This window comes from Mchenga conophoros, linkage group LG18 (genome assembly GCF_057382185.1).
Source record: "Mchenga conophoros isolate Kocher_MC1m ecotype Shallow Benthic linkage group LG18, M_conophoros_male_GT1.1, whole genome shotgun sequence".
Lineage (NCBI taxonomy): Eukaryota > Metazoa > Chordata > Actinopteri > Cichliformes > Cichlidae > Mchenga > Mchenga conophoros.
This window is the reverse complement of record NC_140543.1, coordinates 26,803,933-26,831,192: the sequence shown is the minus strand read 5'-3', so window position 1 is coordinate 26,831,192 and position 27,260 is coordinate 26,803,933. Positions and strand designations below refer to the sequence as shown.

At 37.9% G+C, this 27,260-nt stretch overlaps 1 protein-coding gene across 1 annotated transcript in view; it reads right to left on the bottom strand.

The window, feature by feature from the left end:
• The window catches only part of LOC146554008 (3',5'-cyclic-AMP phosphodiesterase 4B-like), a 47,961-nt gene that overhangs the window by 20,165 nt on the left and 536 nt on the right, over nt 1-27,260 (bottom strand). The window contains exons 2-8 of the mRNA XM_085255810.1: nt 25,639-25,707; nt 14,575-14,716; nt 9,515-9,762; nt 4,599-4,793; nt 4,461-4,497; nt 3,863-3,933; nt 2,955-3,004 (exon numbers count right to left, since the gene is read on the bottom strand). Coding sequence (XP_085111936.1) covers nt 2,955-3,004; nt 3,863-3,933; nt 4,461-4,497; nt 4,599-4,793; nt 9,515-9,762; nt 14,575-14,616 — 643 coding nt within the window. The 5' untranslated portion in view covers nt 14,617-14,716; nt 25,639-25,707. The remainder of the gene's footprint in view (nt 1-2,954; nt 3,005-3,862; nt 3,934-4,460; nt 4,498-4,598; nt 4,794-9,514; nt 9,763-14,574; nt 14,717-25,638; nt 25,708-27,260) is intronic.

Genomic DNA, 27,260 nt, shown 5'->3' with positions numbered 1-27,260 from the left:
TTTGAAGGTCTGAAACTTTTTTTAAATAATGTGATGTATAAAACCTTGATGTAACAGTATAAAGAGCGAAATAGGCGGTATCCACCAATGTGGTTCTCTTTGAAGAAAGCCAAACCTATCTCCCCTAAAGCACCTAGCTGGTTTAAATAATACAAAACACAAAGGTATCAAAAAGCTACAGTAACATTAAAAGCATGATATATTTTATAAGAGATCTTATTTATACCAGGGATCTGTATGAGAAAAGAAAGAAAGAAAGAAAACTGCTAGTGTGTGATTTCCTTTTACTTTAGTTTTAACTTCTTTTTTTTTCTTCTTTCAGTGAAAAGGATAAAAGTGTAACAGAAGATGGAAAATGTAGCACGAAATCTTGGCTACTTTGTTATTCTGCATGTTAATAAGTGTGCTGTGAGCTCTGTGGATTGTCAAACTTTTAGGGGTTTTTTTGGTCTTTTTTCACTAAGCTGACCTGCTGCTCATGCTGGCCTCAAATTTAACATGTAGATATGAAATGGATAGTCGACGTTCTTAGGAAAATAGCAAATGTACTGTTATACAGTAGTTCTTTTTACTACTGTGTGTGCTTCTAGTGTAAACAAGATCACTTTTGATTTGAAAGTGGGAAGTCAAGTAAAAATTGCTAGGTCCAATATTACACTTCATTTAAAAACACACACACATCAAGCAAAACAGTATAATTTCATCACAAATTAAGTGGGAACGCATATATAGTTTTCCCTCTTGGGGCCAAGTCTAAAGCTAACTAGGGGTAGCCTTTTTTGAACAGGGATTTCTTAAAGATTAATTTCTGTGGGCGCTGTGTAATGATTAATATCTGAAAACAGTCTAGCCAGCATTTGCTCATGAGGCCATTGCGAGGTTTTACAGCTCTCTCGGACACATGACTAACCCCAGAGTTCATACCATCTGTGTTTGGCTAATGCCAGTAATAATCGCTGCAGATTAATCATCAGGCCTTGACTGTCAAAGACGTCATAATAAAGCAACTTCTCAAAAGTGCTATTTATCAGGCATGCTATAGAGCAAAGCCTGTAATCTGAATCAGTAGGGGAAGAGTGAGCTCTTTGTTGCTCGCTGAGCTCACGAGACTGTGTGCGATGGGGCCAGTTTGGCTAGCGAACCATAAATTGCAAACTCATAAGGGGGAAAACTTCAATCCCGTCACGTTTCTGGAGTAAGTCGAACAGCGCAAACAGCCTGCAGTAACGCATTTGCAGCTGAGCTGATTTTTAGTATACCCCCTGCTTCTTGTTTTCTTCTCATTATGCCCCTTCACCCACTGGCTGTGGTCACGGTTGTGCTCTTCTTGTTTATTTCACCGAATTTGATATGCTACTCCCATACTGCCAGATGATTATCTCTCTCTCTCTCTCTTTGACCTTTACTGTGTTTTCATTCTTTTGTATCTCACTCCCAGCAATAATCTGGTAGCTCTCTTGATATGTCTTGATGCCAATGTGTGCATGTGTCACCACATCATCTTCTGTCTTGATTTTTATTGTCTTTCCCCGTGTCCGTCTATAATCCCTTTATAGAGCTGTCCAGAGTGTATAAGTGCGCACTCATTTATGCTGAGCTCATGCCCAAAAAGACCTGGTACTCTTTCTTTTCCACTACTGGGGATTTTGCCAGACTAAAAACACAGAGGGAAAACAGGAAAAATCTGTTCTCCTTTTCCGGTCAAAGAGTCAAGGAAAACGGGACAGAAAGCAGCACAAGGGAGGATATGATGACATCTTTCATTGTGATATTGTTAATTGTTGTAGCTGCGTACTGAACAAACTCAACCGTCACCATTATTTAGTGGCAGGTGTACTCCATTTTCTCTATACGCTCAGAGAAAGTTGAGAGCAGCAAGATTCCCTGGTAGGACAAGAAATACAGTATATAAACCTCCGAGCTCTGAGTCTCAGAGGCTTCAAATTTGTTTTTCTTGTTTTATCTTCCTCATGCGTCATAATGGAAGCCAGTGAGATAGTTTCACTCTGCACTGATTACTTGGAGGTCATGGTTTGTGAGAAATGTGGAGGAGGAAGGACAATAAGAGACTCACAGTTGTGTTGTATTTTTCCTGCTGTGGGACACTCCTCGCAGCCCATCTGTGCTGATAGGAAGTCGAGCACCCATGTGTGTAGGCCATGCTGACGTCAATTGGACTTGAAGAACCAGTGCAGCAAGAACCAATATCGACACCTCCCTCCTCTTTTTCTTTCACTTGTTGCCTTCTACCTAATCTGAATCTAAACCAGTAGGTGCTTCTGTTGTTCTCACACTTTGGTTTTTTCTCGGTGCCTCCATAATGACACTTCACGGGAATTTTGCGCATTACCAAGTCACAGTTTCCTCCTTGAATAACGAAGGCCTGCTGCTTATGTTTGCATTTGTGAAAAGAGTCAAAGATAACATTTTATCCTGGCTGGGAAAACATCTAACTCAGTACTTTTATGGAAATTTAAAAGAGGAACTATATTTCCTTATGTAAATGTGTGTTGTGTGCAAAGGGACAATCTATTTGAACACTGCAGAGGCGTGAAATAAGCAATCCATTGTGTATGCCACTTTCACGTGTTTGAAACCCAAACTATTATTTTTGCTAACAACTGTGCAGACTTCAGTTGCATGCAAGAATCCCCATCTGTGTAAATGCATTGGAGAACAATTGGACATCACTGGCTGTTCCATTTGTTTTCTTTGCTTTTTTTCAGTTCAGCATCTTTCTTTTTTGGCTCACTCAAAACTTTAACTGAGCATCATTCTGCTCAAGCATCAAAACCTGGAATTTGTAATCTCAGAAATTGCAAAAGCCATATAAACAGCACAGACAGTTAGTAGTATGTGTGTTGCAGGGTGCAACATTTCCCAGAATCATTCATTCTGATAAGGGTGATAATGAACTCCCTTTTCTTTCTTTAACAGAAGGCTTATTCACTCACCTGACAGGCACACTTTGGTGACATGGGGCTGATTTGTAGCGGGAGATCTCCTGCAACAGAGAAATAGGTTTTCTCCTGTTGTAAATTGCAAGTATGGTTCGTTTGTGAAGCACTTTGTTGTACTTGTGACTTTTAAATGTGCTATAGAAATAAAATTGAAATTGAAATTGAAAATTGAAATTGAAATAATTTACAAAGTTTTAAAAATTAGGAGCCTGGAAAAATGCTTCCATCATTTATTTATTTATTTATTTCATTTGGTTCCAGTCGGTCTTTGTTGCCATAAGATAAACACAAAACAACTCCCTTGGTTCTCTGAACAGGTCTCAGGCTTGCGGTGACCCTTTTCTCTGAGGTCAGATTGACTCAGTGTGCACCTCTGGTAAATTTGATGCAACTACAACCACTGACCCAATTCAGTGATCACTGGAAACCTGCGAGCACTTCCATGTAAAAGATGATGTTTGTGCCTCTCATAACAAAAAACAGAATTGAAATGTCACTGTGTCCAGTTTTGTGTCACCAGCAAAAGGCTCTTGAGATATGTGAATTTATATTTGCGAGACTTCTTCACAAGCCCACAGCATTATAAAAGTTTCTGAAGCTTTGGTGCCCCCAAGTGGAGCATGCTGGCATCTCCAACCATTGTCAAAACAGACACTTATGAGCCACAACATTAAAACTACCGACAGGTAAAGTGACAAACACTGATTATCTTCTTATCTGGTGCCTTCTATAAAACAACACATGGCACAATCAGAAGTCCTAGTCTGATTTTAATGGTGTGGCTTACTGGTGTATCTCCAAAAACTAAGATCCACAGGCAGATTTTTCCTCAATAAAAAATAAATATTAAATTGTGGATCATAAAAACTCTAAGTACAGAAACTAATAATGATCCCACTTACTTATTAGATACACACTGTACATTTGTCAAGGTGGTGAAGTTGTTCCTAACTGTCCGAAGACTTGCCAGAACCTAAAGAGAAGATCAAAAGACTGACGTAAGAGAAAGAATGTGCAAAAAGTAAAAGTGAAATTTAAAACAAGACATTTTGCATGAAAATAAAATAGTGTGAAAAATGTTTAAGGACTATAACTTACCTCTCACAGGAGAGCATGGAGAATAACCTTTGCTATTGACCATGTGTTTAAAAGAGAGGTGTTTTAAAGAATTGTGATTCTTTTATTTTATGACTAGTTTGGGGCAAATTACTGTTTTTAATAATGTAATTAAATAATATGGCATTAAATATCTCTATATTATTTATAGATTTCTATACTGTTTGTCTGAAAAGGTTTCTGCAATGAAGCTGAAATCCGAGTGTAGAGTTCTTCTGCCATGCCGATGTTGTTATATATCCTCATTGCCAATTGTGGGCAAAGAGTTCAATATGGCGCCATGGGACATTTAGATTAAAAAGTTATTGTGAGAAATTGTGTTTTATATTCTGAGATAATTGATGCTCTTTGTACTTGATCTATGGAGCTATGACAAGCTCTTACCTGGGCAAACGGTGTCACAATCAAGTCTTCTCCATGTCTGAAAAATGAGAGTAATGAAAGGAAAGCCTGTTACACAAACAGACAAACACATAGCTAAATGTAGTGTAATGTGACAATGCTGTGATTAAAACCACTCACAATTCTCCAACGATGGAAGAATTTCGGGATAAGGATTTTGGTGATAGCTCATAGTCGCTGTCAGAGCGGTACAGGAAGGACTCCCGCCGCTGGCCGTAAGCTGCCAAATTGGGATGAAGAACCAGACCTGAACCTGGGGATGCCTGAGGGTCTGATGGGCTGCAGCACACTGATGGGCCATTCTCCCCTTCAAAACTAAAAGAAAGTTAAAAAAAAAAAAAACAATCCAGGGGGAGAGAAGAAAATATCAGGATGTGATTCTTTACAATGCAAAGCAAGTTCTTTAAATCTATTAGTTTTAAAAGCATAAGCCAAAGTCTGATTGATCATCAATCTTGCCATTTAGATTTAACTTTTAAATCATCATCGTCATCTTGAATATACCTTCCGTAATCTACCTGTAAGTACTGGCTTGCAAAACATGTTGACAAATCCTATCCAGGAAGTAGATTATTGCATAAATCCTAAATAATTACTCATCCATTCATCCACAGCTGAAAAAAACAACAACTATAACACTCATAAAATAAGTATGCTTCACTGTCTGTACAAGCAGGGCTGGTTTTACTGTAATCTGCCCGTCTGGTTTGTTTCTTACGGGAACACTGTCCATGACAGTTCCATTCAAACTCAGCAGTTAGGAAATGACATACAAAGAGTGACCAGCTGCCTGATGTGTGATTAAAGGCACATTTTTGCTTTTTTACTAACTACGTTTTCTTTTACAGTAACTGATGCACTCACAAGCATCTGCCTACATCTTGATTACCTTCCCTCATTGTTTAAGATGAATGTATTTGAACACTAAAATTGAACTAATGATAATAAAAAAATTTAAAAGGAAGACAATACAATATTGTAGAATTTATGGCTTTTCTTAGCATGTGATGCTTACAACCTTGATGCCATCTAAAAAATTCATATATATTAAAATTGTTTTTAAAATTGACAAGCAGAAATCAGAAAGAGCAACCAGAGAACTCATGCTCAGAGCAAAAATAAACCAACATGCTAACTGCTAAATGCAGCTTTCCTCAATAGTTGTTTGATCAATAAAAACCACCACAGATGCACACAGAGACATAATCTGTTTGTCACCACAGAGTTTATGTAGAGCACCGGGACGAGTTATTGTGTAACCAGATGATTGGGTCAGATGGACAGGAGTTTAGAGGTGCAAGGTCAAACTGTCAGTGCCCAGCAGGAATAGCAGATGCCACAAACCATGAAATGGAAAAATAACTCAGAGTCCTTGGCTTGATTACCATTTACATACTTCATTTTATTAGAAGTGCCACTTCATGTTTTCTCCACGTTATAGCCCGCCTCTTTAATTTCTGCTACATGTGGGATTAACTAGGCACGTGTCCCATTGAGACAGTCCCACACCTCTGCCAGAGAAGCTCAGATTAATGTGAGAACTCTGATTACACACATGCAGGAAGACCAGCGTCATCTGTGTTGTGCTTTGCGTCATTCAGTTTCAACAAACAACATATTTTAACTACAGCGATCTAATCCCACAGTGTGAAACCAATCAAGAACTTTCAGTAAATATGCACTACAGTGGAAATGAAAAGGTTAAAAGAAAAAGAGCATCATGTTAAAATCTACCAGTGAAGTTATTTTTCTAAAATATTGACATGTAGAGTGAAAAAAGGACTCATATGCATATATAAAATACTCAGTGCAATAAAAAAAAGAGAAAACTACTGAAACATCACCTTGGAGCTGAGAGGTGTGCTCTGTTGACAACTTCCTCACTGAAGTCAAAATGTCCAGCTCTGCACCTAGGAGACCTTCGAAACATTTTTCTCCCTCTTCAAGGTCCACATCGAGCAACATAAAACAGTGACACTGTCTGCTCACTCATACATACACACACACTTTTGCAGCCTCCCCTTTCTGTCCAGTAGCAGCCCACGTGCTGGAATAACGTAGGCTTGGCAGATGCTAACATGCAGATCTGGGCTGAAGCGCAGGAAAAACGCACCAGCAGTCGCTCTGTTTATCTGGCCGCCTGTCCTTTATCCCTCTGTATTAAAACACAGCGCCGACAAGACTTTACAGTGGGACGTCGCGATTACGTTGAAAATCCAGATCCTCATTTATTTGCCAACTTTGGAGATTATAGTTAATGTGCATTTAATGTACACTGTACATATTTCCCCAGATGAGAAAAAAACCCATCTGTGTGTTAAGAGACAGTACAGTGACTGTGTGGTGTAAAATAAAGAGGAGAACTAGCAGGAGGTTTCTGATGCCGTGATGTGTTATTAAAGCTGCAATATGGCTAACACTATTACTGTGCTCTTCTTCTGATAGTAGACAATGTATTATTAGAAATTCTCTGGTACTTAGCTACTATTTATAAAACTCAATGTCCATAGCAGTAGTTGATTTCTGTGATTAGGCTGAAGGTCTGTTGACTTGGTTGACATGTGGAAGACTGAGGAGAACCAGAGCTTAAGTAAAAGCCTTCCACATACAGTATATACAGCGGGGTCACAGTTCCACGTAGGCCTGGAAATCGTCAGGAAATCTGATGCTTGGATTAACATTTAAAACCACCAGAGATTATGAGGGGTACAATGAATTTTACAGACTACTAATCAAATCAAAGATAATTTATGATCTGACCACAATGTCAGATTTCAACTTGCATGTCACTGTCTGGTACAGCAAAACATTGCTCACTAAGCAGCCTTGTGGTAGTGGGACTTGGATCATAAGTAGGTGAAAGTGTCAAATTACTTTTCTAGTTGCATGATAACCAGATGTATCTAAAGAACAACCAGACAGGTCAGAAGTAGTCACGCTATCAGCAGATTGATATGTTTTTTCACTTAGACATGAAAGTTACAAATTAATTTGATCAAAGACAGAGGGTCCCAAATAGAAAATAGGAAAAAAAAGTACTGTCAAAAAATGGCCTGACGCTAAATGGCTTCTCAGGAGAAAAAACAAGGCTAAACTCTTTGGACTGGATAAAACCATTACCAATGTTTCACAACTGACGATTGAGGGAAAAAAAAATCCTCTTTCCTGATGAATTCAAGTTTGTGGCATTAACAGAAGGATTTATTTAAGAAGGGAAACAAAGGAGAGAATCGTGCCGTAGTCTATAAAAACAACATGGGCTAGCCACACACATTAATGTAAGTACATCCCAGAGGAGAAAGTCCCAGCACGCTGCTTTGCTCAGCGTGTACTTTTAAAAATATTTTAAGAACTAAAACATTTGTGATGAAATCACGCCCCAAGGGTGAATTTCATCATCTGAGTATTTCAACACTCTGTACGTACAGCACAGGGATGTCTGCCAATCGCTTTGGTCTTGGAATCACAAATGGCTTTCCAGAGATGTCTCACACTTTTATCGTAATAAAGTGTTTGCTGTGTGTTTTATTGCAAGCTTGCAGTGACAACCCCATGATATTGGGCTATATGAATAAACTTTACCTTATGTAAGGTATGACATAAAGGGGACTGTTTCCTGTTAATATATCTTTTTTTTTATGTGTTATTTCAGGGTCTTTTTCCAAGGCATCTTTCCACACCAATGAGTTATTTTTAAAAATGAGTCCCCTGAGCTCTAACTCATCCTGGAGCAGGTACATTTTTGACAACCTGAAATAAACTACTTCTAAATAAGGGTCCGCCTGAGTTACTAAATAAATCCACAATCACGACTACCTGCTGTAGCTCTTCAAAAACACATTACAGCTGACAAGCAAACCCACTACTTGGGTTTCAATCCTCTATTTTATTTATTTAATTCTCTCTTTAACACCCTCAAAAGAATATCCTTACCATGCGCTGGCTACAGTGAAGCGTCTGTATCGATGTAGACGTCTGATCGTTGCCTGCTTGCCTGAGGATCTTGGTGAGAGTTTCTGGCCAGAATGACTAGAAGTAACACTGCAACAGTCTGCCTGGCCCAACCCGACCCCTTTGAATTCTATACTAGTTTCCATTAAAGAGTCCGCTTTACAACCAAGTCTGATGCCGGACAAGACTGCACTAAAATATTCACTCACAAACTCAAATAAATATGTCTGAACGTATGATTTATTTTTATTGGTTGATATTATCCAGACAATCCTCCACTGCATTATTCATAATGCTAATCAATATGAACAGAAGCCTTTTTAAACAAGCTGACTGGCTACTCAAAAGCAGCTGGAAAACAAAGCAAAAAGTTATGGGGCGTCTCCAGTGTTGTGCAATAAACAGAGCAAAAGTTTCTCTGCTCCTGACCTGTAATCCAGATAAATCCAACCCATGTTTTTCAAAAGCACGAGGACATAGTATAAGCCTTATACAGATGAAAGCAACAAAAAATACAGACACCAGATAAAATAGATTCAAAAGATCTCAAAAAGCGAAAGTAGTTTGGTGGGATGAATTATAATTGCTCAACGAAATAATACATATGGGAAACTGCTATTCAGCAACTTCAAGTGTGTGCATGTTCTTCCCATGTCTGTGTGGGTTTTTCTGGGGAACTCTGGCTTCCTCCCGCATTCAATAGACATGAATCTTAGTTTGACTGGTGATTCTAAATTTGCCGTAACGTGAATGCGTTGTCTACCTCTTTGTGTTGGCACTGCGACAGACACATGAGCTGTCGAGTATGTACCCCGTCTTTCACCCCCAAAAAATTCATAAATGCCAACTTTGTTGCTTGCTTGCAAATCTAATGTCAGATCTAGATGGGAGAAAACACCGGCCTCCCGCTGTTACCCGGTACACAAGCTGTGCTGCTTTTCTCAAATTACTACATTATTACTGCAGCACAACAAAAGCACAAACGCAGAGAAGTACAAGGAAAAAAAATAATGCCCAAACGTGCGCAGCATCGGTGCCGCCTTATAAAGCGTTTGAGCGTGTCAGTGTGTTTATCACAGCCTCACCTGTCAGGGTCAGCCTGTGTGATGTCAATGCGAGGCAGAGAGGCGATGGGCAGGCTCGTGGGTCTGCTATGGGTTACGGGATCTTCTTCTGGTGTTAGCGGCCTTCCCCTTTCCCTCTCCTTCTCTGCCTGTCGCCATGACAACGGAGGCAGCTGCAGATTGCCAGAAAACCGCCTGTGGACTTTGAACACCTCCACCCCGAGAGTGTTGCCTGCAGAAAACTGTCCCACAGGAGGCTCCTTATTTTCCTGACAGAAAGGAGATAATGAATGTTTAGCTTTGATACAAAATTGTCTCAGAAAAAGAAAATCAGTAAGGGAAAATGTTAAAGAAGTAAAAAATGTGCATAGCACATAAGAAATACTATAAATAAGAGGATAAAATGTAAAACCATGGGGGAAAAACGTGATTTAAAAAATAAAAATGGATGGATGAAATTAAAACCTTGAAGTTTTATGCATTCACAGGCCAGTGAAACTACTTTACATCCATGTCTTACCTTTCTATGTAAATGTCCTTCTTATTAGACATTTGTTTGAACTTTTGTCAAAATTTGCACATGTAGTGTGAGTTGTAGCCAAAAATATATTTTGTGACCTCTGACCACTAAATTATAATCGCATCATCCTTCAGCCAACAAACATTTGCACTTAATTCATGTGAATTCAAGCCTTAGGTTTTTTCGGTCAACTGCAAAACCTAAAGCTTCCAGCTATGGTTGGAAATGCAAAAATAAATAAATAATACTAAATAAAAAGTGCCAGCTGATATGTCGATGAAGCTGTGCAGAGTGTAAATATTGTATGTTTAGTGCGCCTTCTTTGGCATGAAGTTTCCAGTATGGATCACAGAGTGATTCATTGAAATGATGGGTTGTAAACAAGTCAGCGTACTGAGGAAACAGAAATGGGCTGCCAGAGCTCATTCTGCATATATCAAACAATTTATGTTCACAGCATGCAAGAAGAAATTAAACACGTCAAAGATTTCATGCAGACAAGCAGCATATGAAGCACAATAACAATGAGAGGGGGAAAGGACGGGGACTGAAGAATTCCTAGAATGGGTCTGAGGCTATCGAGCAATGATTTGGTTTTTTATGTCAATGTGGCCACAGGAGGCTAGACAGACAAGAAGAGTGAGAAATACAGAAGCTGACAGCTAGTGTGAAAAGGAAAGAGCGCGAAGCTACAGTCTAACCTCCCTGTGATCCAGACGGAAAGCTTACCACTGTTTAACAACAACAACAAGGCTCTTTAACCCAGTCAGTATCTGATATCCGAGGCAAATACTCTTATGTTGCCCTGCAGTGTTATTTTCTAATGTAAATATTTCATATACACAACAGTCTTAGTATAGATTTTTTAAGAGAGCTGTGAACACGTGGAACAACTTGAAAAATGAACTTAGTGCTCTCTAGTGGACAAACCATGCAATGATTCATTCAAATAAACCTATTTCACAGACACCATTTAGAAATGAAACTGGGGTTTAAAAAGTAGTGAGGGCCAGAACTGTTTGTTTTAATGTATCACATTTAAATTACAGCACTTCTGATCCAATGACCCAAAGAAAAGGCTACACTTCTGCAGAAACCAAGTCCTAGAGTTGCAATATAATGAAAACCAGAAACTGTAATGAATTTATTCTGTACACTTCCCCATTCTGAAATATAGAAGACGGATGCTGAAATAAAAATAACAAAATACATAATTATTCCTTTGAAATTAAAACAGCACAAAGTAAAAGTCACTTACTCGATTGCTGTGGTTCTGATTCACTACTCATGCCTAAGCCAATCAAATATCATTACACACTGATTCACCTCTCATTTTGAAAAAATAAAATAAAATAAAATAAAATGTAGATCCAGACTTTAGTGATGTTATAGTTGGTTAAGGCCATGTATGAAATTGTAGGCAAACACAACTGTTACTAATGGCATTAATGAAGATTCTTTACATGATATCTCATTAATTACATGGTAACACTGGGAGTTTAATCTTTGTATAGTATCACATTTAAGTCAGTGTAACAAAGAGCCAAAAACACAGGATCAAAATTGGGAAGCACATTTGATGACAACAGTGAGGAATAATTATATGGTAACTTTCAAAAACATAATTATGCTTTCAATATTTGGATTAATAAAAAGTAATACGATAACATTAATATGCTAACTCGATAACAGCAATATTTCAAAAAGTAAGGAAAATTGTGTTTAATCAATTATTTCAACAAATCTGATACCGTTGGACATCCTGTTCATTTCCCCTAAAATGTCCCACATTTGTAAGGAAAATGCATTTGTGGGTGGAGCAGCAGAGTTCAATATGTGGATGGCGCCCATGAAAAACATGACAAATCTTCTCTGTCAAACTCGAAATGACCACTGAGAAAAACATTCCAGGTAATACGGTTATCCAGTTACAGCAGTGATTCTTCACTGGTGTATGGAAAGCACATGGTAAACTCAACTGAGTGTTCAAACGGATAGATGTTTGGACAACATATAGATATTATTTAACTGACAGAGTACACAGCCAGGTGTCTGTCTAATGGGAGAAATGAGAGAAAGATTATGTCATCCCATTTCCTCTTTCCAATCAATGTGACTGACAAGTAATAGCAGGAAAGTACCCTGCAAGACATAAATGAGAGATAACTGCAAAAAAGACGGGAACGGGGAAGGAAAAGACTCCGAATGACAGAGTGAACACGAGATAGTTGAAGAAACCAATGCAGAGATGGGAGTGTGCTGTCCTTTCTGATTGTCAGTAAACCCACTGCGCTTCACTCCCCGGCTCGTTCTGTGCAATTTGCCTGACATATTGCTCCTGTCTTTTTAAAGATATATTCTTCCTCTCCCAGGAAAATGGGTGAAAATTAAATCTGGCAAAACATAAACTGTCCGGAAAACCAATCGAAGTTTGTTTCCATTTACTAAACCACTTGTCAAGCAGAGAACTAAATAGTCTCCTGTCAATATGTCAGTGTTATTGGGTAAATTATTTATTATTTGTTTATTGATTGCAACTGTTGTCTCGCTATGTAATTCTATTTCTCCACTGATCACTTGCCCATGACATCAGGAAGAAAGTATAAGGCCAATTCACCTTGTATATAAAGTATAAGCCAGGGGTCGAAACATTAGTAAACCTGGATTTGTAATGTGTGTCAGAACATGGTCATAAAAGGAAAGGAACTAAGATGAAAGGGAAAACAACAGATCTCAAACGGAGGTAGTGTAGCTGCACAGAGTCAAACAGAGGTGGAGTGGGTGTTTTCTCCAGGAAGATGAAAGGCCTTTCTTGGCTGCAGAGCTGAAACAGCTCCAGTGTTTTGTGGGGCACTTCCAAAAAGCCTTTTTGAGAAAGGCGATCATAAATGAGACGGCTTTAGGAGTGAAGCTCCAACAGCATGGCTTTATGTAGTGACTGAATTAATAAACCTTTCAGCAAAGACGGGAAAAATGACTCTTGCTACAGAATCTAAAAGAAAGGTAGGACACATCAAACACTGTCGCATAGCGAATTCATGCTTAAGGAGCTATTAATCTTCTCTGTGAAGCAAACAAAAACCTCAAGCTTGGAAATGAACAAAATTAACACACACAGTGGATAAAAAGAAATAAACAAATCTCTTTGAATAAAGTAATCTCTGTTACACTTTCAAAACTACCAAACGCCAACATGTGAGTCATTTAGGGAACACTACAGCAGCCCACAGCCACAGCCAAATTCTCACATAGTGGGAAACACTGCAGTGCACAGCTATAAAAAGCAGTGTAAGTAATTACTGAAAAAACAGAACAAGTAGAGAAAAAATATTTAAGGCACACCAACATACTATGTAGTACATCCACTCACCAGCCAGTTTATTAGGTACACCTTACTAGTATCAGTTTGGAACCCCTTTTGTCAGAGGTGCTTTACTTCAAAGAGGTGCCGGACAACACATTACAATACTGGTACCATATGATACTGAAATCAACTTTCTTTTCCATTCAGAGCTTCAGTAGGACGCCTTCACCATGCACCGAATGTATTGAGTTACTGGCTGATTAGATATTTGCCCTAACAAACTGTAGTAAGGGAAAGAAGCAGCCGACATCATAAGGTTCAGAAAAGAGAGCTCTATTATGAAGCTATCAAAAATGTGACCACCATTACCAAAACAAATGTTTGCATTAGAGTAAAAATACAAAAAAAGTAAAAAATGTTATACATCTTGTCATGATTAACCATCATGTTACTTTACACTGGATATTTCCTTCAGCTAAGAAGCAAACACAGCACAGAAATGCTTTGCATTAGGCAGGCAATACATTTAAACAAGAAATACATTTTTGTATAGCGTAATAAATAAGGGGATAGAGGGTGATAAAGGCCAGTCACAGCAGGAAAACTTTCATCATCCAGAATTTTACTTGGCCTCTGTGCTCGTGTTGGACAGTGTCAGTGTAAATGAACTGGCCTGCCTGCCCAGTCATAAACACCACTGACACAGAGGAGAAGCAGATGGGCCTCTCTGTCAGATCCTTGTCCTTCCTCCTCTTATCCATGTTTCCATTCAGTCTATGCCCTGAATGTTTCCTAGTGTGAGCTGTACTTTAACACGTTCATCCTCGGCTCGCTCTGCCTCTTGCTTCTAAAGTCACTCCTCAACTCTCAATCTTCATCTTCTTCACTTTCTCGTACACACACAAATCATGAACACATGCACAAACACACACACACCAGCTCCCTCTCTGCAGTGTATTCTGCCAGATAGCGGTCTGTTGTGTACAGTACAGTCATCTGTTTGTGAGTCACTGACCGCCACACAGACATACTGCAGTGTGTTTTCCTGCTAGAGCTCAATCTACCTTTATTCAGAAGGAAACACAAGGAAGACAAATATTACAAAATATATGGAAATTGCACAAATACGGAACCAGAAACCTTAAAGGTGAGGCACAGAATTTCAGATAAAAGGAAATTACATATTGCAGGCTAATGAATGCATGGACGGACTCATGATTTAGCAGATGGTTGGTGGGGAAAAAAATCAGCACTTACATCACCTGGTGTTACTCCATGCGCACTCCTACTTTTCTTCATCCTGAGGGATGCGCAGCCAGACTCTCCGTCTCTGTGTCAGATCCTCCAAAAATTCAGTTCTTTCCTGCGTCCTGTGCTGTGGGCAGCTTCACCAATACGCCTGCACACGGGAAGCAGGGAGGGTGTGGGAAACAATGTTAAAGTAGCAAATTCCAAAAGTTATTCTGCCTCAATCATAGTAAATCTGTCTGCATTTGATGTCAGCCTTGCATCAGACTTGAACAGTTTTGACCGGCTATGTGGTGTACATGCAGTGAATAATTTGATACAAAGAAACAACCCTGCATGAGCTGTGATACATTGCTTTTCTATACGCATTTAAAAATCAGTGATTTACCAATTCCATCATTTGGATAAAAAGCATATAAAAGGTAATATAAATTAAAGGCAGTAAAAACCCTTCAGAAAACTGTAAGACACAACTGGAAAGCTTAGCATACTTTCAGTGTTAATGCTAAAGCAACAACAATCACGTTTACAAGCATTCTATCTATGCCAGCAGTGTGGCTTAGAGAGGCAATGCCATTATGTTAGCCTTAGTTAGTCATTGTGAATCAGAATGAAATACATTTATTTGTTGCCATCAAATTTTCTACAGACATTCTTGGTCTCAAGAAATAAAGCCTAGGGCCTTTTTTCGAATGGTCATAATGAAAGTGACATTCCTTACTGTAAGTGAAATATCTTTGACAACTATTGGATGGATGGACACAGAATGTGATCATGTCTTTGTTCTGATCGCTTGCTGATCACATATTCTGTATCATGTGCCCCTCTTAGTCTTGTCTTTCTTAAAACCGCACACAAGCCTCTTAAATATTAAGTGTTTAAACAAGCACTACTGTAAAAAAAAGGGTTTGTTAAAAAAAAAAGAACCACGGTTTGTTTTTTTATAGTATGCTAAGAATTACTCATTAGTTAGGGGTGTGATACATACAGTTGTGCCTGAAGGCTTTTTAGTGAGATGCTGCTCACTGCAGAGCCCAGGACTGTTTGTCGGAAAGTCTTTCACGCACAAGCTAATATAGTGAAACGGTATATTTTCCAAATCAACACACAGGATTTGAACCCCAGTTTGTTGGGTGAAGGCACTGATTAAGCCATTCATTTCCCACATCATACCAATAATTTGTACCTTGCCACTTGACACTACCTCATCTAACTTTCATCTAACTGAAAGCAGAATAAAGGATTTTGAAAATGATCATGGTGTGATCGTATCCAGCATCTATGGAGGTCCGAACATTCTGACCTCAACAACGAACAATATACACTTTTATACCCATTAGGTTAAAGTCCCCAGCTGTCTGATAGAGGACATGCATTGCTGTTAGCAAATGAGTGGCACCCGACTTGGTCTACAGAGCTGGCCTAGGTCAAGTTCCACTCATTTGGCTTTGTAGTGAGTATCACTTTGACTGCTTGCTTTTAACCCAGTTCCAGTTTCTGCCAGCTTCTCTGAATGTAGTGACTGCGCCCTCATCAATTATAGAACAACCACAGCTGGTGGAAAATCACCACAAGGCAGGAATGACTGACAATGTGACAGACATAAATCAATGTTTTCCATGTCATGATTGATTCCCACAGTGTGGCACCCACATTAACCTGATTTTGGCTGGCACTGTGTCCTCGCTAATAGATGTTCAAAACAATTACCTAGTGTATGTGCGGTGTGAAAGTGACTTCAAACTGCCCTCCCAATGAAAAAGTGACTGTTCCATATAAAGTGTTTTGCTTTTTTACTACAAACTGACAGTTGTTTATAAACTACGCCACGTGTAGATCATTTTCTGAAAAGTTAAACAATTAATTCAAATAATTTTGAGAGCTTTTTAAATCCTCAGCAAGACTCCTTGGGTATCCCCAACCTTTTCTTCTGAAGTGTGCTTTTCTTTAGATATTTCTTTCATTTATTTTAACTATAGCATTAACTAATAAAATATCCATTTTAACCGTGGCACTGTTTCAAACAGTGTGCAAATATGTTGTAAAAGTTTCATAAGATTTACTTTTTTGCACAACTGTAAACAATTACATTAAAAATAATAATAGAAATGGAAAGGTACAAAGATGAATGTACAATAAACCAGCCAACAAACTGATATATTTATGATAACCTTTGATACAGAAATCCTGAAAACACTACAGTACTTGCTTTAGGTAACGTATGCAGCTGCAATTCTTCTGACAGGAGCAACATGCTCATCTATCCTTGTGTGGGGAAAGAAATGCCCACAATCATGGGAAAAACTACACACTGAAAATGGCAACTAGTGCAGCTGGCACTGTGACATTTCTTTTTAAGACTCTAAGAGTCAATCATTTTTATATAATTTAAATTGACAGAATAATTTCCTCAAACTTAAGACATATTTGAACATTTTCACCCCTCTTAAATAAAAAAATCTTAATCTGTTGTACTAATACAAGGGAAAGCAATAATATTAGTCTAAAGAGTTCTTAGTGTTATTGGCTTTGAGTCACAATTTTGGGATGTGTGATAAATTGCACTGAACTATTTTCTAACAACTACCCAATAAAATATTTTTAAACATGACTAAGGCTGAGACTTCACTAGCATTTATAATGTTTTATGGAAAAACCATTATCAAAGGCAAAGTTGTTTTTTTCTGTTAAAGTAAGTGCTAACCTATAATTGCCCCAATTATTAAAATTTCACAAATTTCACACAAGTTATGTGATTGGAATGTTCTTTCTTGATTATTAATAAACGTATCATTAACAACAAGCTACAGATTTGCCAATTATTTACTTCAAAAGCGACACCTACACCAGGAAGAAAACACTGTAAGAGTATTCTTAAAGGTATATATTCCCATGCCCTCGCATAAAGGTCATGTTACAGATTATCAGCCTGACCTACAAGGACTATTGTAGTGAAAAAGGACTGCAGACAGATGGTGAAGGGCTATGCAGAATCATGCAATATAAGCCCAGCACTGATAGACGTAATCCTACAATAGTTTTAAAGCTTTAACACTATTAGCACAATTAATCAAAGGAAAAGATGACTGTGTCCTTGCTTCATCAGAGATGCTGAGAAGCATGTGCTCAGTGTACAATATGCCCAAAAGTCCCAATTTAGTGTAAGTGTATAGATGTAATACATTTTTTAAACAAGGAGTCATGGGAGTTCGCAGTCTCTATGAGACCACTTATTGTGAATTTAGGTAGCATACACTGTTTAATTGTGTGGATGCTTTAAGCATCCACACTATTGAGTTCCTCTTGGGACTTCCGTACACTTTTTGGCACTTAACTACTTCCACAATTTTCAGTCGATTTTCACCGTTCAAATTTTAAACTATTCTGCTATTTCTGCTAATGTGTGCTATGTCTTTTGGTATTTTTCACTATTATACTTTTTAAAATATTAAGCTTAATTTGTCCCATTGAAATGAATGGGAAACTTCTGCAATTCTGCTAAAATTTGCTTGTTTTCGAAACTTAACTACTTCCTCATATTTTCACGTAGAACAAGCATTCAAACTTTAAAATGTTCTCAAATTATTGGGCTATTCAGGTATAAATCAGCTTTTTCAAATCTTTTACCGTTTTACTTTTATGCCTCTTAAAGTTTTCAGTTGCAAAATTGTGATTTTTCACAAAATACATGCGTTGTTATGGTTGCTATGCACTTGGCTTCCAGTGTGCCACTGAAGGTTTTGCAGTCTTCTCTTCATGTCCGAACAACTTCTTGCTACTTGCTCAATTTTCACTCAACTTCCACAAATTATACATCAAAACGTAGGTATTTTTGCTGGCTTTCCGAAAATGTCACTATCATTGTTGTGGGATTTATAGAATTTTGGCAAATCTCCTCAGACCAACACAAAGTCGCAAAACTCTCCATAGAAAGTCAATGGAGAGCTTGTTCAAAATCACCGCTTGATTTCTGTAATGAGAGGCATATTCCAATCGTCATATCTCCTTAACGAAGCAAAGTTAAGACATAAGGCTTGTCCCAGTATATCTTCAGACACTCCTGACGCTCACAATTCAAGAATTTTTTTCTCACCTATTGCCGTTCTGAAATGAGTTAGACTTGTTTGAGAGTAGGAAATTTGTCCTTCGCTCAGATTTCTTCAGATTTCAAACTCTGGAAATGAACCACTTTTTTCTCTCGTCATATCTTTTTAATGGATTTCCACAGAGACCTGAAAATTTCCATGATTGTTCACCAAAGCCTGCTGTCTCTTACGGTGAAAGAATGATATCGATACTCCAAATAGATTTAGAGTTAGAAAGCGTTGTTTGAGGGCAAGTCAAGGCAGTTTTTGCTTTGCTCTACTCAGTTATGGTGCATTAGAAGTCAAATATCTTTAATAATTCATATTTTAATGATAAATTGTCAACACTTTAAGATTCCCCCATCTCTTCTGAACAAAACGGTGTAAGAATGACCGTTCTAGCCCCTACGGTTAGGAAATTATGGTCATTTGTTTGAGGGGAGTCGTCATTACGAGAAATAGACTGCAAAAATCCTGTGTCTCTTTGTGCTGCGTGCACCTGTTTTGGCGGGAAAAAGTGCACAGGCTCTCTGATTGGTGGATTCAAATTGAGCAGCTCCCAGGCTGCTTGACTGAGCATGAAACTTGCTTCTCTCTCCCTGTGTGTGTGTGTGTGTGTGTGTGTGTGTGTGTGTGTGTGTGTGTGTGTGTGTGTGTGTGTGTGTGTGTGTGTGTGTGACAGAGAGAGAGAGAAAGCCTTTTTATGGGATGATCTCATTGTAAGATTCAAATTCAATATATTTAGACTGGTTGACTGAATTGGATCTTGTGTGTGTGTGTGTGAGAGAGAGAGAGAGAGAGAGAGAGAGAGAGAGAGAGACCCTCTTTAGGGCAGCATCTCATTGTTGGAAAAAATATAATATATTCAGACTGGTTGACTGGCATAGACCCTCTGTGTGTGTGTCTCTCTCTGTGCATTTGTGTATACATATTTGATTTTGTGTGTATCTGTTGGCTGTTCCTTCTTGTTTTTTAAATTTATTTTTATTTCTTTATTTTTTTTTCACAGGTGAATAACAATTAGTTTTGAGGGAACTTAACCATGTTCCGTTTTTTTTTTCAGCTTGTCATCTTACATTTTCCAGTATTTTCACTTAAGTTATTACTATTCTGTTCAATCATAGTATTTGTTCTAAATCATTGTTATTATGCTATATTGTAGTATTTCTGCTAAATCATACTATTTCTACTATATTATATTTTTCTTTCTAAATATAGCATTTCTGCTATATAATTGTATTTCTGCTATGTTATAATATTTGTGCTAAACCAGAGTATTTGTGCTGAAACATGGTATTTCTGCCAAATTATAGTATTTCTGTCAAATTATAGTATTTGTGCTGAAACATAGTATTGATTTAAAATTACAATATTCATAGTTCAACACAGTGTCTCTGGTAAATCACAGTATTTCTGCTCTGTTGTACTATTTTTCTAAATCATAGTGTTTCTGTAATGCTTAAGTATTTTTGGCTAAATACATTCTTTCTGTTATCTTATATTATTTCTCCTAAATTCTTGTATTTTTGAGAAGTTATCATGTTTCTGGTAAGTTACAATATTTCTGCTAAGTTCTGGTATGCTATTGTATTTCTGCCAAGTATTATGTTTCCTCTAAGATATTGCAGTTCTGCTAAGTTATTCCATTTTAGCAAAGTTCCTTTGCTTCTGCAAAGTTTTTACAATTTCTGCAACTTTTCAGCCTTTTCAGCTAGTTTTTGCATACAGCTTCAGCTTTAAAGCATCCACACTGCATTTTCGCAGGAAATGCTAATTTTTCTAGTTATTTGTTGCTATGCCACTGAGGCTACAATTTGAAAGCTGTGCCATTTCCAACTGTTCCAACTTTTACTGAGGTAAAACAGCAAAGTTATAATTTGCTTTTTATTATGGTGTTTTGTCAAAGTTTGGTTTAGTTTCCGTTTTGGTTCATTATATTTCAGACGATATTTTAAGGAGATCAGTAGATTGACAACTGAGGCTCACTGTCAACAAGGAGCCATTATATAGATGTACTACTGTTAAAAAAATGTTTGTCACAATCTTACTTTCAAGTCTTGCTCCTTGCCATTTGCCTTAATAAGAATTTCAGGGCTCTGTCAATGCATCTAAGGAAGGGAAAGCCCTTTGAGGCTTGAGCATTTGAGCATGAAAGAACTCTCAATCAAAACATCAGTGGACTTAAGACAGTAGATTACACAGCCTCCACTTACTAGAGAGAGAGAAAAAAAGCTTCCCCTGACCTCCCATTCTCACAGCCTCAGCAAAAGATCACCCCCAGGGGTTGGTCTCTGCCTCTACAAATAATTGATTGTTGATGTGAAGCGGGTACCAGAATGCATGGTCATGAGGCAGCACTCAAGATAGGGATTGTAAGAATTTGGCATGGACTTGAAGAGCACATCAGAGAGCATTGTGCTATATGGATATTATCATTGCATTAAGGGGAAAAAATAACAAAAAATCTTTGCTTAATCTACAACTCGAGAGCAATGCGCGAGTCATGGACAGCCTTGGCTTTACCGTAATCAGTCACTGCACAAAACAAAGCTGCCTAAAAAGCTTCAAAGTACACTATAAGTGTAAAATTTCCTAATCAGATAAACTCCATTAGGGGGGCAAATCAAGATATGTGTAAGACAGCATAACAGTACACTGCCTACAAAACATAATTTACATTCCCTACAAGGTGTGATGATACATGATTTTGAGATACATGATAAAGTGCACCAATTAGATTATTAAAATTGTAGTTAGCGATACTATATTTTGTGTGGGGTCTATGGTTTCCTGTCACAGTCCATGTGAACATCAAATAAAACAAAAGCATTGAATTGGGGAAGCAGGGAAATGCCTTAATGCTGTAAGAGCATGCACAGTAAATGGGAAGTTCACAATATTAACAAAAACTATCAGAGGTCTGCATGGCCGAAAACGAGAAGTGACAAAATTCAGCCATCTGACGAGTTAATCTATGTCACACAGCACCCATGAACAATGGAGAGCTGTGAAGGGTGAGTCATTAATTGAAAATAGCTAATCACCCACACAAAGGTACCTTTTGTGGTGGTAAAACAAAAAGGGGTAAAGAAAGCATGCGTGGAACTGTGTTAATATTACATTCAGTTACTCTGAAGTCCAACAAGGGGGGCTTTTGAAGCCATCCATGTGTCACAACCCTGAAGGAATAACTTTACATTTATCATTTACTAACACGCAAAGATTTGCTTAGATGACATGTATTTGTTTGGCAAACTGACTTCATTGACCTAGCATTGAACTATTCTGTGTTGAATTAAATTAATGTGTGAATGCCAAATGGAGAAGCTAGCACTGGTCACAGGACAAGACAGCTGTCGACATTAGGTTCCATTTGACTGTTATGCCCACCCACGTTTATTCCATCTAAATCCCACTGAATGCACTTTATTCAGTCCTAAAGAACAGCAATTTAAACATGCAGGCTGTTCACAGATTGTATCTCATCTATATGACCAAATGCAAGAGGCTGAGTGCTCTTGTTTTACTGCGTCAGGAAGATAACAAAGACACAATGTTTTTTTCCTCCTGTCATTTCAAATCATAGGATAAACATGCAAAAAAGGGAACTGAAACTCATCCAAATGAAGACTAAGTCAGAGCCACCCGCAGTTTTATTTAAGCCAAAAGACATCAATATGTTATTGTAGGGTGATTCAAATGAAACAGCTCAATGATCGCACACTGCATTTCAAAAACATTTGCACACTTTATCTGTTGAGTCTAATGTGGCAGATATGTAGCTGAAGGTTTACGGCAATCACTATTTACAACCTTCAAAGAGCAAACAGACGACAAGAAAAATAAATAATCAGGCCTCCTGGAGAACAGTATCTCCAGAGTCATTTCTTTAATTTGCACAGTTTTAAGGTTACTTACTTACTTATTTATATTTGCACAAGCCTGAAAAATAGTAAATGTTGTTGGGCATAATGCTAAAAAAAAAGCTGTTTTGTAGATGTAACAGCTTGAGAAAAATGACAAGCCAAAGTTAGACCCGTTCCCAAGAGGAGAGACACATATGCATTACAAATGGAATTTCAGTGAAAACTATCTAAGCTAGTGACAAGTACTTGCTTTTTTCCCAGAACTTCTGGAATATCTACTTGCCAACTGGAGTAAATGTATAGACACTATTTATAGGCTTCCTGGCTTCATTAAAAAGACAATCACAGAATGTTATATATGATTGAAGAACATCAGCTTTCACAAAAGCACTCCAGGCACCATTTTAGAAAGATCCATATTAATGTAATTCCTACAGCGCTGAATATGATACCAATCAATATTTGCCAGGCTCCTTCAGCACAGAGTTGATCTGTTAATTTCCTCTGAATGTACAAGGTTAAGAACTGCATGTCAAGAAAAATACTTGTTAGACGGTTGCAGCAAGTTTTAGGCAGTCTTATTTTTCTATTTTTATCCATCCGTCCCACACTGTGTGTGTAGGCTTGTTCTACACACAAAGCAGTTGTTGCACTTCATGCAGGTGTACTTATATTTACAAAGTTAGAGCACACTGAAATAATTATGTCCACAAATATGAATAACCATTTCATAGAAAGATACATTGTTACAGATCAGAAATATGTCAGAGGCAATTTTCTACACAGACTTAAAATGTTTAGACCAAGGAACTGATTAGCTGAAAGTAATCTGTAACTATTATCTGTAACTACAGTACTATTTAGATAACTCACTTTTTAAGCAAGCTTTCAAGCAAAATGCTGCTTGTCTCTACCAGGGGTGCCACCAAGGAGGGGCTAAGGGGGGCACTGCCATACTTAACTTTAATAGCAGAAAATTAACTAGGCATAACACTCCTTTCTCTTTCTTTTTTGCCATATTTTACAAGGACCTATATTTGGCAACAGCATAATAAAACTAGAAATCTGTTTTGGTGTGCCTTCAATAAACAATTGATTAAGAATGAAACACAACTGAATGAACACAACTACAAGTGTTATAAACATTTATCAGATACGTTATGAAGGAAGAAACCTCTCAAAGAGTAATAGTTTTACATTGTTTTTAAGCTTCAATCAACAACTGAATTTCCTAATGTTAATGAGCATTTCTCATTTTAGACTGCTTGCAGTTGAGAGCTCTAAACTAAGTCACATTTGCATTCAGTGCAAAAGCAGATTCAAGCAGAAATGAGCTTTTCAGACGAGCGAGGACTGAGAGGAGTTTGTTGAGGAGGGAGAGAAACAACACACCAATTTGTGGCAGCTGAAATATGACGTCACTGTGGAGGCCACAGGGAACCCACTGCCCTACTGTACAGACACAGAAAGCCAGAGACACAGAGAGAGAGAATGGGTAGGCCAGACTCTCTGAGCCTGTTGGTACTTGTAGATTGTTCTTCTCTCACAGCATGTGCTTGTTATATTGGCACTGTGAATAACAGTAATGGGGGAGGCAGACCGATTTCCAGCTTTGTTGTCTTACAGACTGACTTGATTGGTTTAAAAACATAAATACAAATAAATAAATATTTCATGCAAAAATACCTACCTTAAATAAGATACCTACAATCACCCTCGTGTACTTATCATGTGTAACTAGCAGACTAGCACAAATGACTCATTTATTCATATTCAGCATTCATTAAAAATACTTTTTTTATATTTGGATGAAAGAAATGACAAAAAATGTTTATTTCATCATGAGCCTTAGATGTTGTGGATTCAGACAAAAAGAACAAAATTACACATAATTGATGGGGATTGGACTCTGGACACATGGCAGCAGTGACTCTGGATGAGTCACTCCTAAGAGTTTCTGACAAAACCAGCAATAATTAGAGAGAGTGCCAGCTTTGAAAAAACACTCACGCTGATTACCCCATCATATTCAAGTCGCTTTAATAACATGCACTCAGGTATTGTTACTGAAGTACTGTCGGTGTCAGCTCTTCATCAAGTATCCATTTACAAGAGGAAACTTGGTGTACCAACTACACAGGCTAAAGCTTTTAGAGTGAAAAATAACAGCTGACTTGGGGAGTAAGGCGGTAACAGAAGGCTTGGCATGGTGTGCAGGATTCGGAGGTGGGGGTGGAGATGGTTCACTGATACGGCCTTTGGTGAGCATCATCACTGGCAACATCCATGTAAACATAACCACAAATCCAGAAATGAATCATTGTGAAGCTTTGATATGCCCTCTTGGGACATACTCCTTAAATTGAAGTGCACAAATTCTTTACAAAAAGTTTCACGTTATCTTGGGGAACCATTTTCTCTTTTCCACCAGCACCTATACCAATATCTGTTCTGCAACGAGAACTAACTAGCCAATATTTCCTTCGTTTGTTGTTGTTAGTATATTCAGGGTTTCTTGCTTCAGATCTGGCCTTTAACAGGAATCTATACACAACTATGTCCACATACTTTAAATTCACTGAGCCTGTGTTACCTTACATGACAGATGTCTGATTTTTCTTTTATATATTTTGGACCATTTCATAAACAAAATATATATATTATATTTGAGTAAACAAAAACAAAATTGATTAAAAAAATTATTGAAAATATGGAATTTAAAACCTTATACTGATAAGCAGATGCCTTCAAATTGCTCAATTTGTCAGACCAACATTTTAAAACCACAATTTAAGGCACTTTAAGAAATCATTTAAGAAAAGTGGGAAATCTGAGGGGAGGATTAGTTATGTATTTTTTCTTGAAAAACAATTTCACACATCATATTAATACCCACCGCATATGAATTCTGAAAATGTCACGTAGTACAAATGCCCATAACCCCATCGCACTGAATTATGGACTTGATATAAAATTATACCGAGCAATTTCAACAAGCAACATACTGCAAGCAGAATTCCTCTGCATGGAAACTAATAGAAAAATATATAATACTCTATAATACCTATAAAGTGGATTCTGGCCACAATATTTCCTCTCAGTGACTGTAAAGGTGTACTTACAGAAGGAGCTGTTCTCCTTGAGACCGTGGTGAACGGGCGAGCAGGAATTCACATCAGCAAATTTTCGACCTGAAGGAGAAACAATGTATGGATTATAACTGGACTGATCACATTTCACTGTGAAATCTTTGAGAAGGAAAAATGCTGACTGATCACAGTATTTTGGTCAGTTGAAACTATACAATTGATTGTAGACCAGCACCAATGGTCCATGATATATCTCTTAGGGGAACCATATACCATATTCTGTGCTTGTGCATTCAATCATGCATGCAGGGATTTCTGTATTTCCAGTCAGCTGGAGTTTCCACCCAAACATGACAAACACCGGCTGGAAGCCAAACATCACAGTTCAGCGACAAGAAAGGCAGGACAGTAACAACATCATCATTAGTACCACCAACCAAGCAACCACTAATCTGTCTGTCTGAAAGCCCGCCTAACAAAAAGCTGTATGTATGTGTCCTCTTTTTCAGCCCTGTCTGAGAATAAAATCACAAAGAGGCCAACTGAATTCATACCCCACGACCCCCAACGGACATCATAAATGCTTTGAGCTGGGCTTAAAGGGAAATGCAACTAAGTTTCAGAAATGTAACATGCGTCAATATGTGACATTCCAGCGAAATGTCACAACTGTGGGGTGTGGGGTGGGAGCTCGTGTCGGATGCAGAACCAACACAAAGCTCTGAAAAGTGATTATTAAGAAGAGGAAAAAATGAAACCTATGGTTTTTTAATGTTCAAACTTTGGAATAAAAAAAGGCATACATTGAAAAATATACTGTTACAGATCCACGAAGTCAAGTATCTAGATTCACTCCTGCACAAAACAAAAGGCTCCCACAAAAAAGAAACAGAAACTCTCAAAAGTCGGTCTCAATGTTAACAATTGTGAAATTAATAAATGGTGCAAATGACTTATATTATCCACGCTAACAGTACCATTCACAGCAAACAGTGTATTTGGAAAGGACCAATGACATCACCAGCCTGCTGACATTTTAGCATCTGTGTGTTGTGCCTTAGTTTTATTGGATATTCATGTACCAATCAATGGCTACTGTTGTGCCCCACTTAGCGCTGTGAAAGATGGTAAAAGACCTTTCATAAGATGACAAACAGTGATGGCTTTAATTAAAGTTCACAAAGTTCAGCACCAATAAAAACTCAAAGGGAGATGATGAACTTGAAAGTGTTGGAGCCATTCCCAGTAAATGTGTCACCACTGTGGACCTATATTCATTAAAGCTAGACACATCAATTACTAGAATATTGTCGTCATTTTTCGAGCAAGTTAAAATAATGAGCCTAACTAGTGCTATCCATAATTGACTGACCTCATCCAACCCTGACTTCACTGCTTAATGGGTTGACAGGTTTTGTTAATGTGGGTCTATCCAAGTTTTCTATCACACCATCTACAGTTCACAAATACTCCCTTTCTCGCCACCCACACAATTGTCACAAACTCAGACATAAATCAAACTCGCTTGTTTAGGAGAGAAATCACTAACTTTGATTTCTTAGGTTAGACTCAGTAAAGTGTGTCTAACCTGAGAATCTAAGAATGTTTTTAGTGTAACGCACACACACACTAAAAAAATTGAACAAGTCGACTGT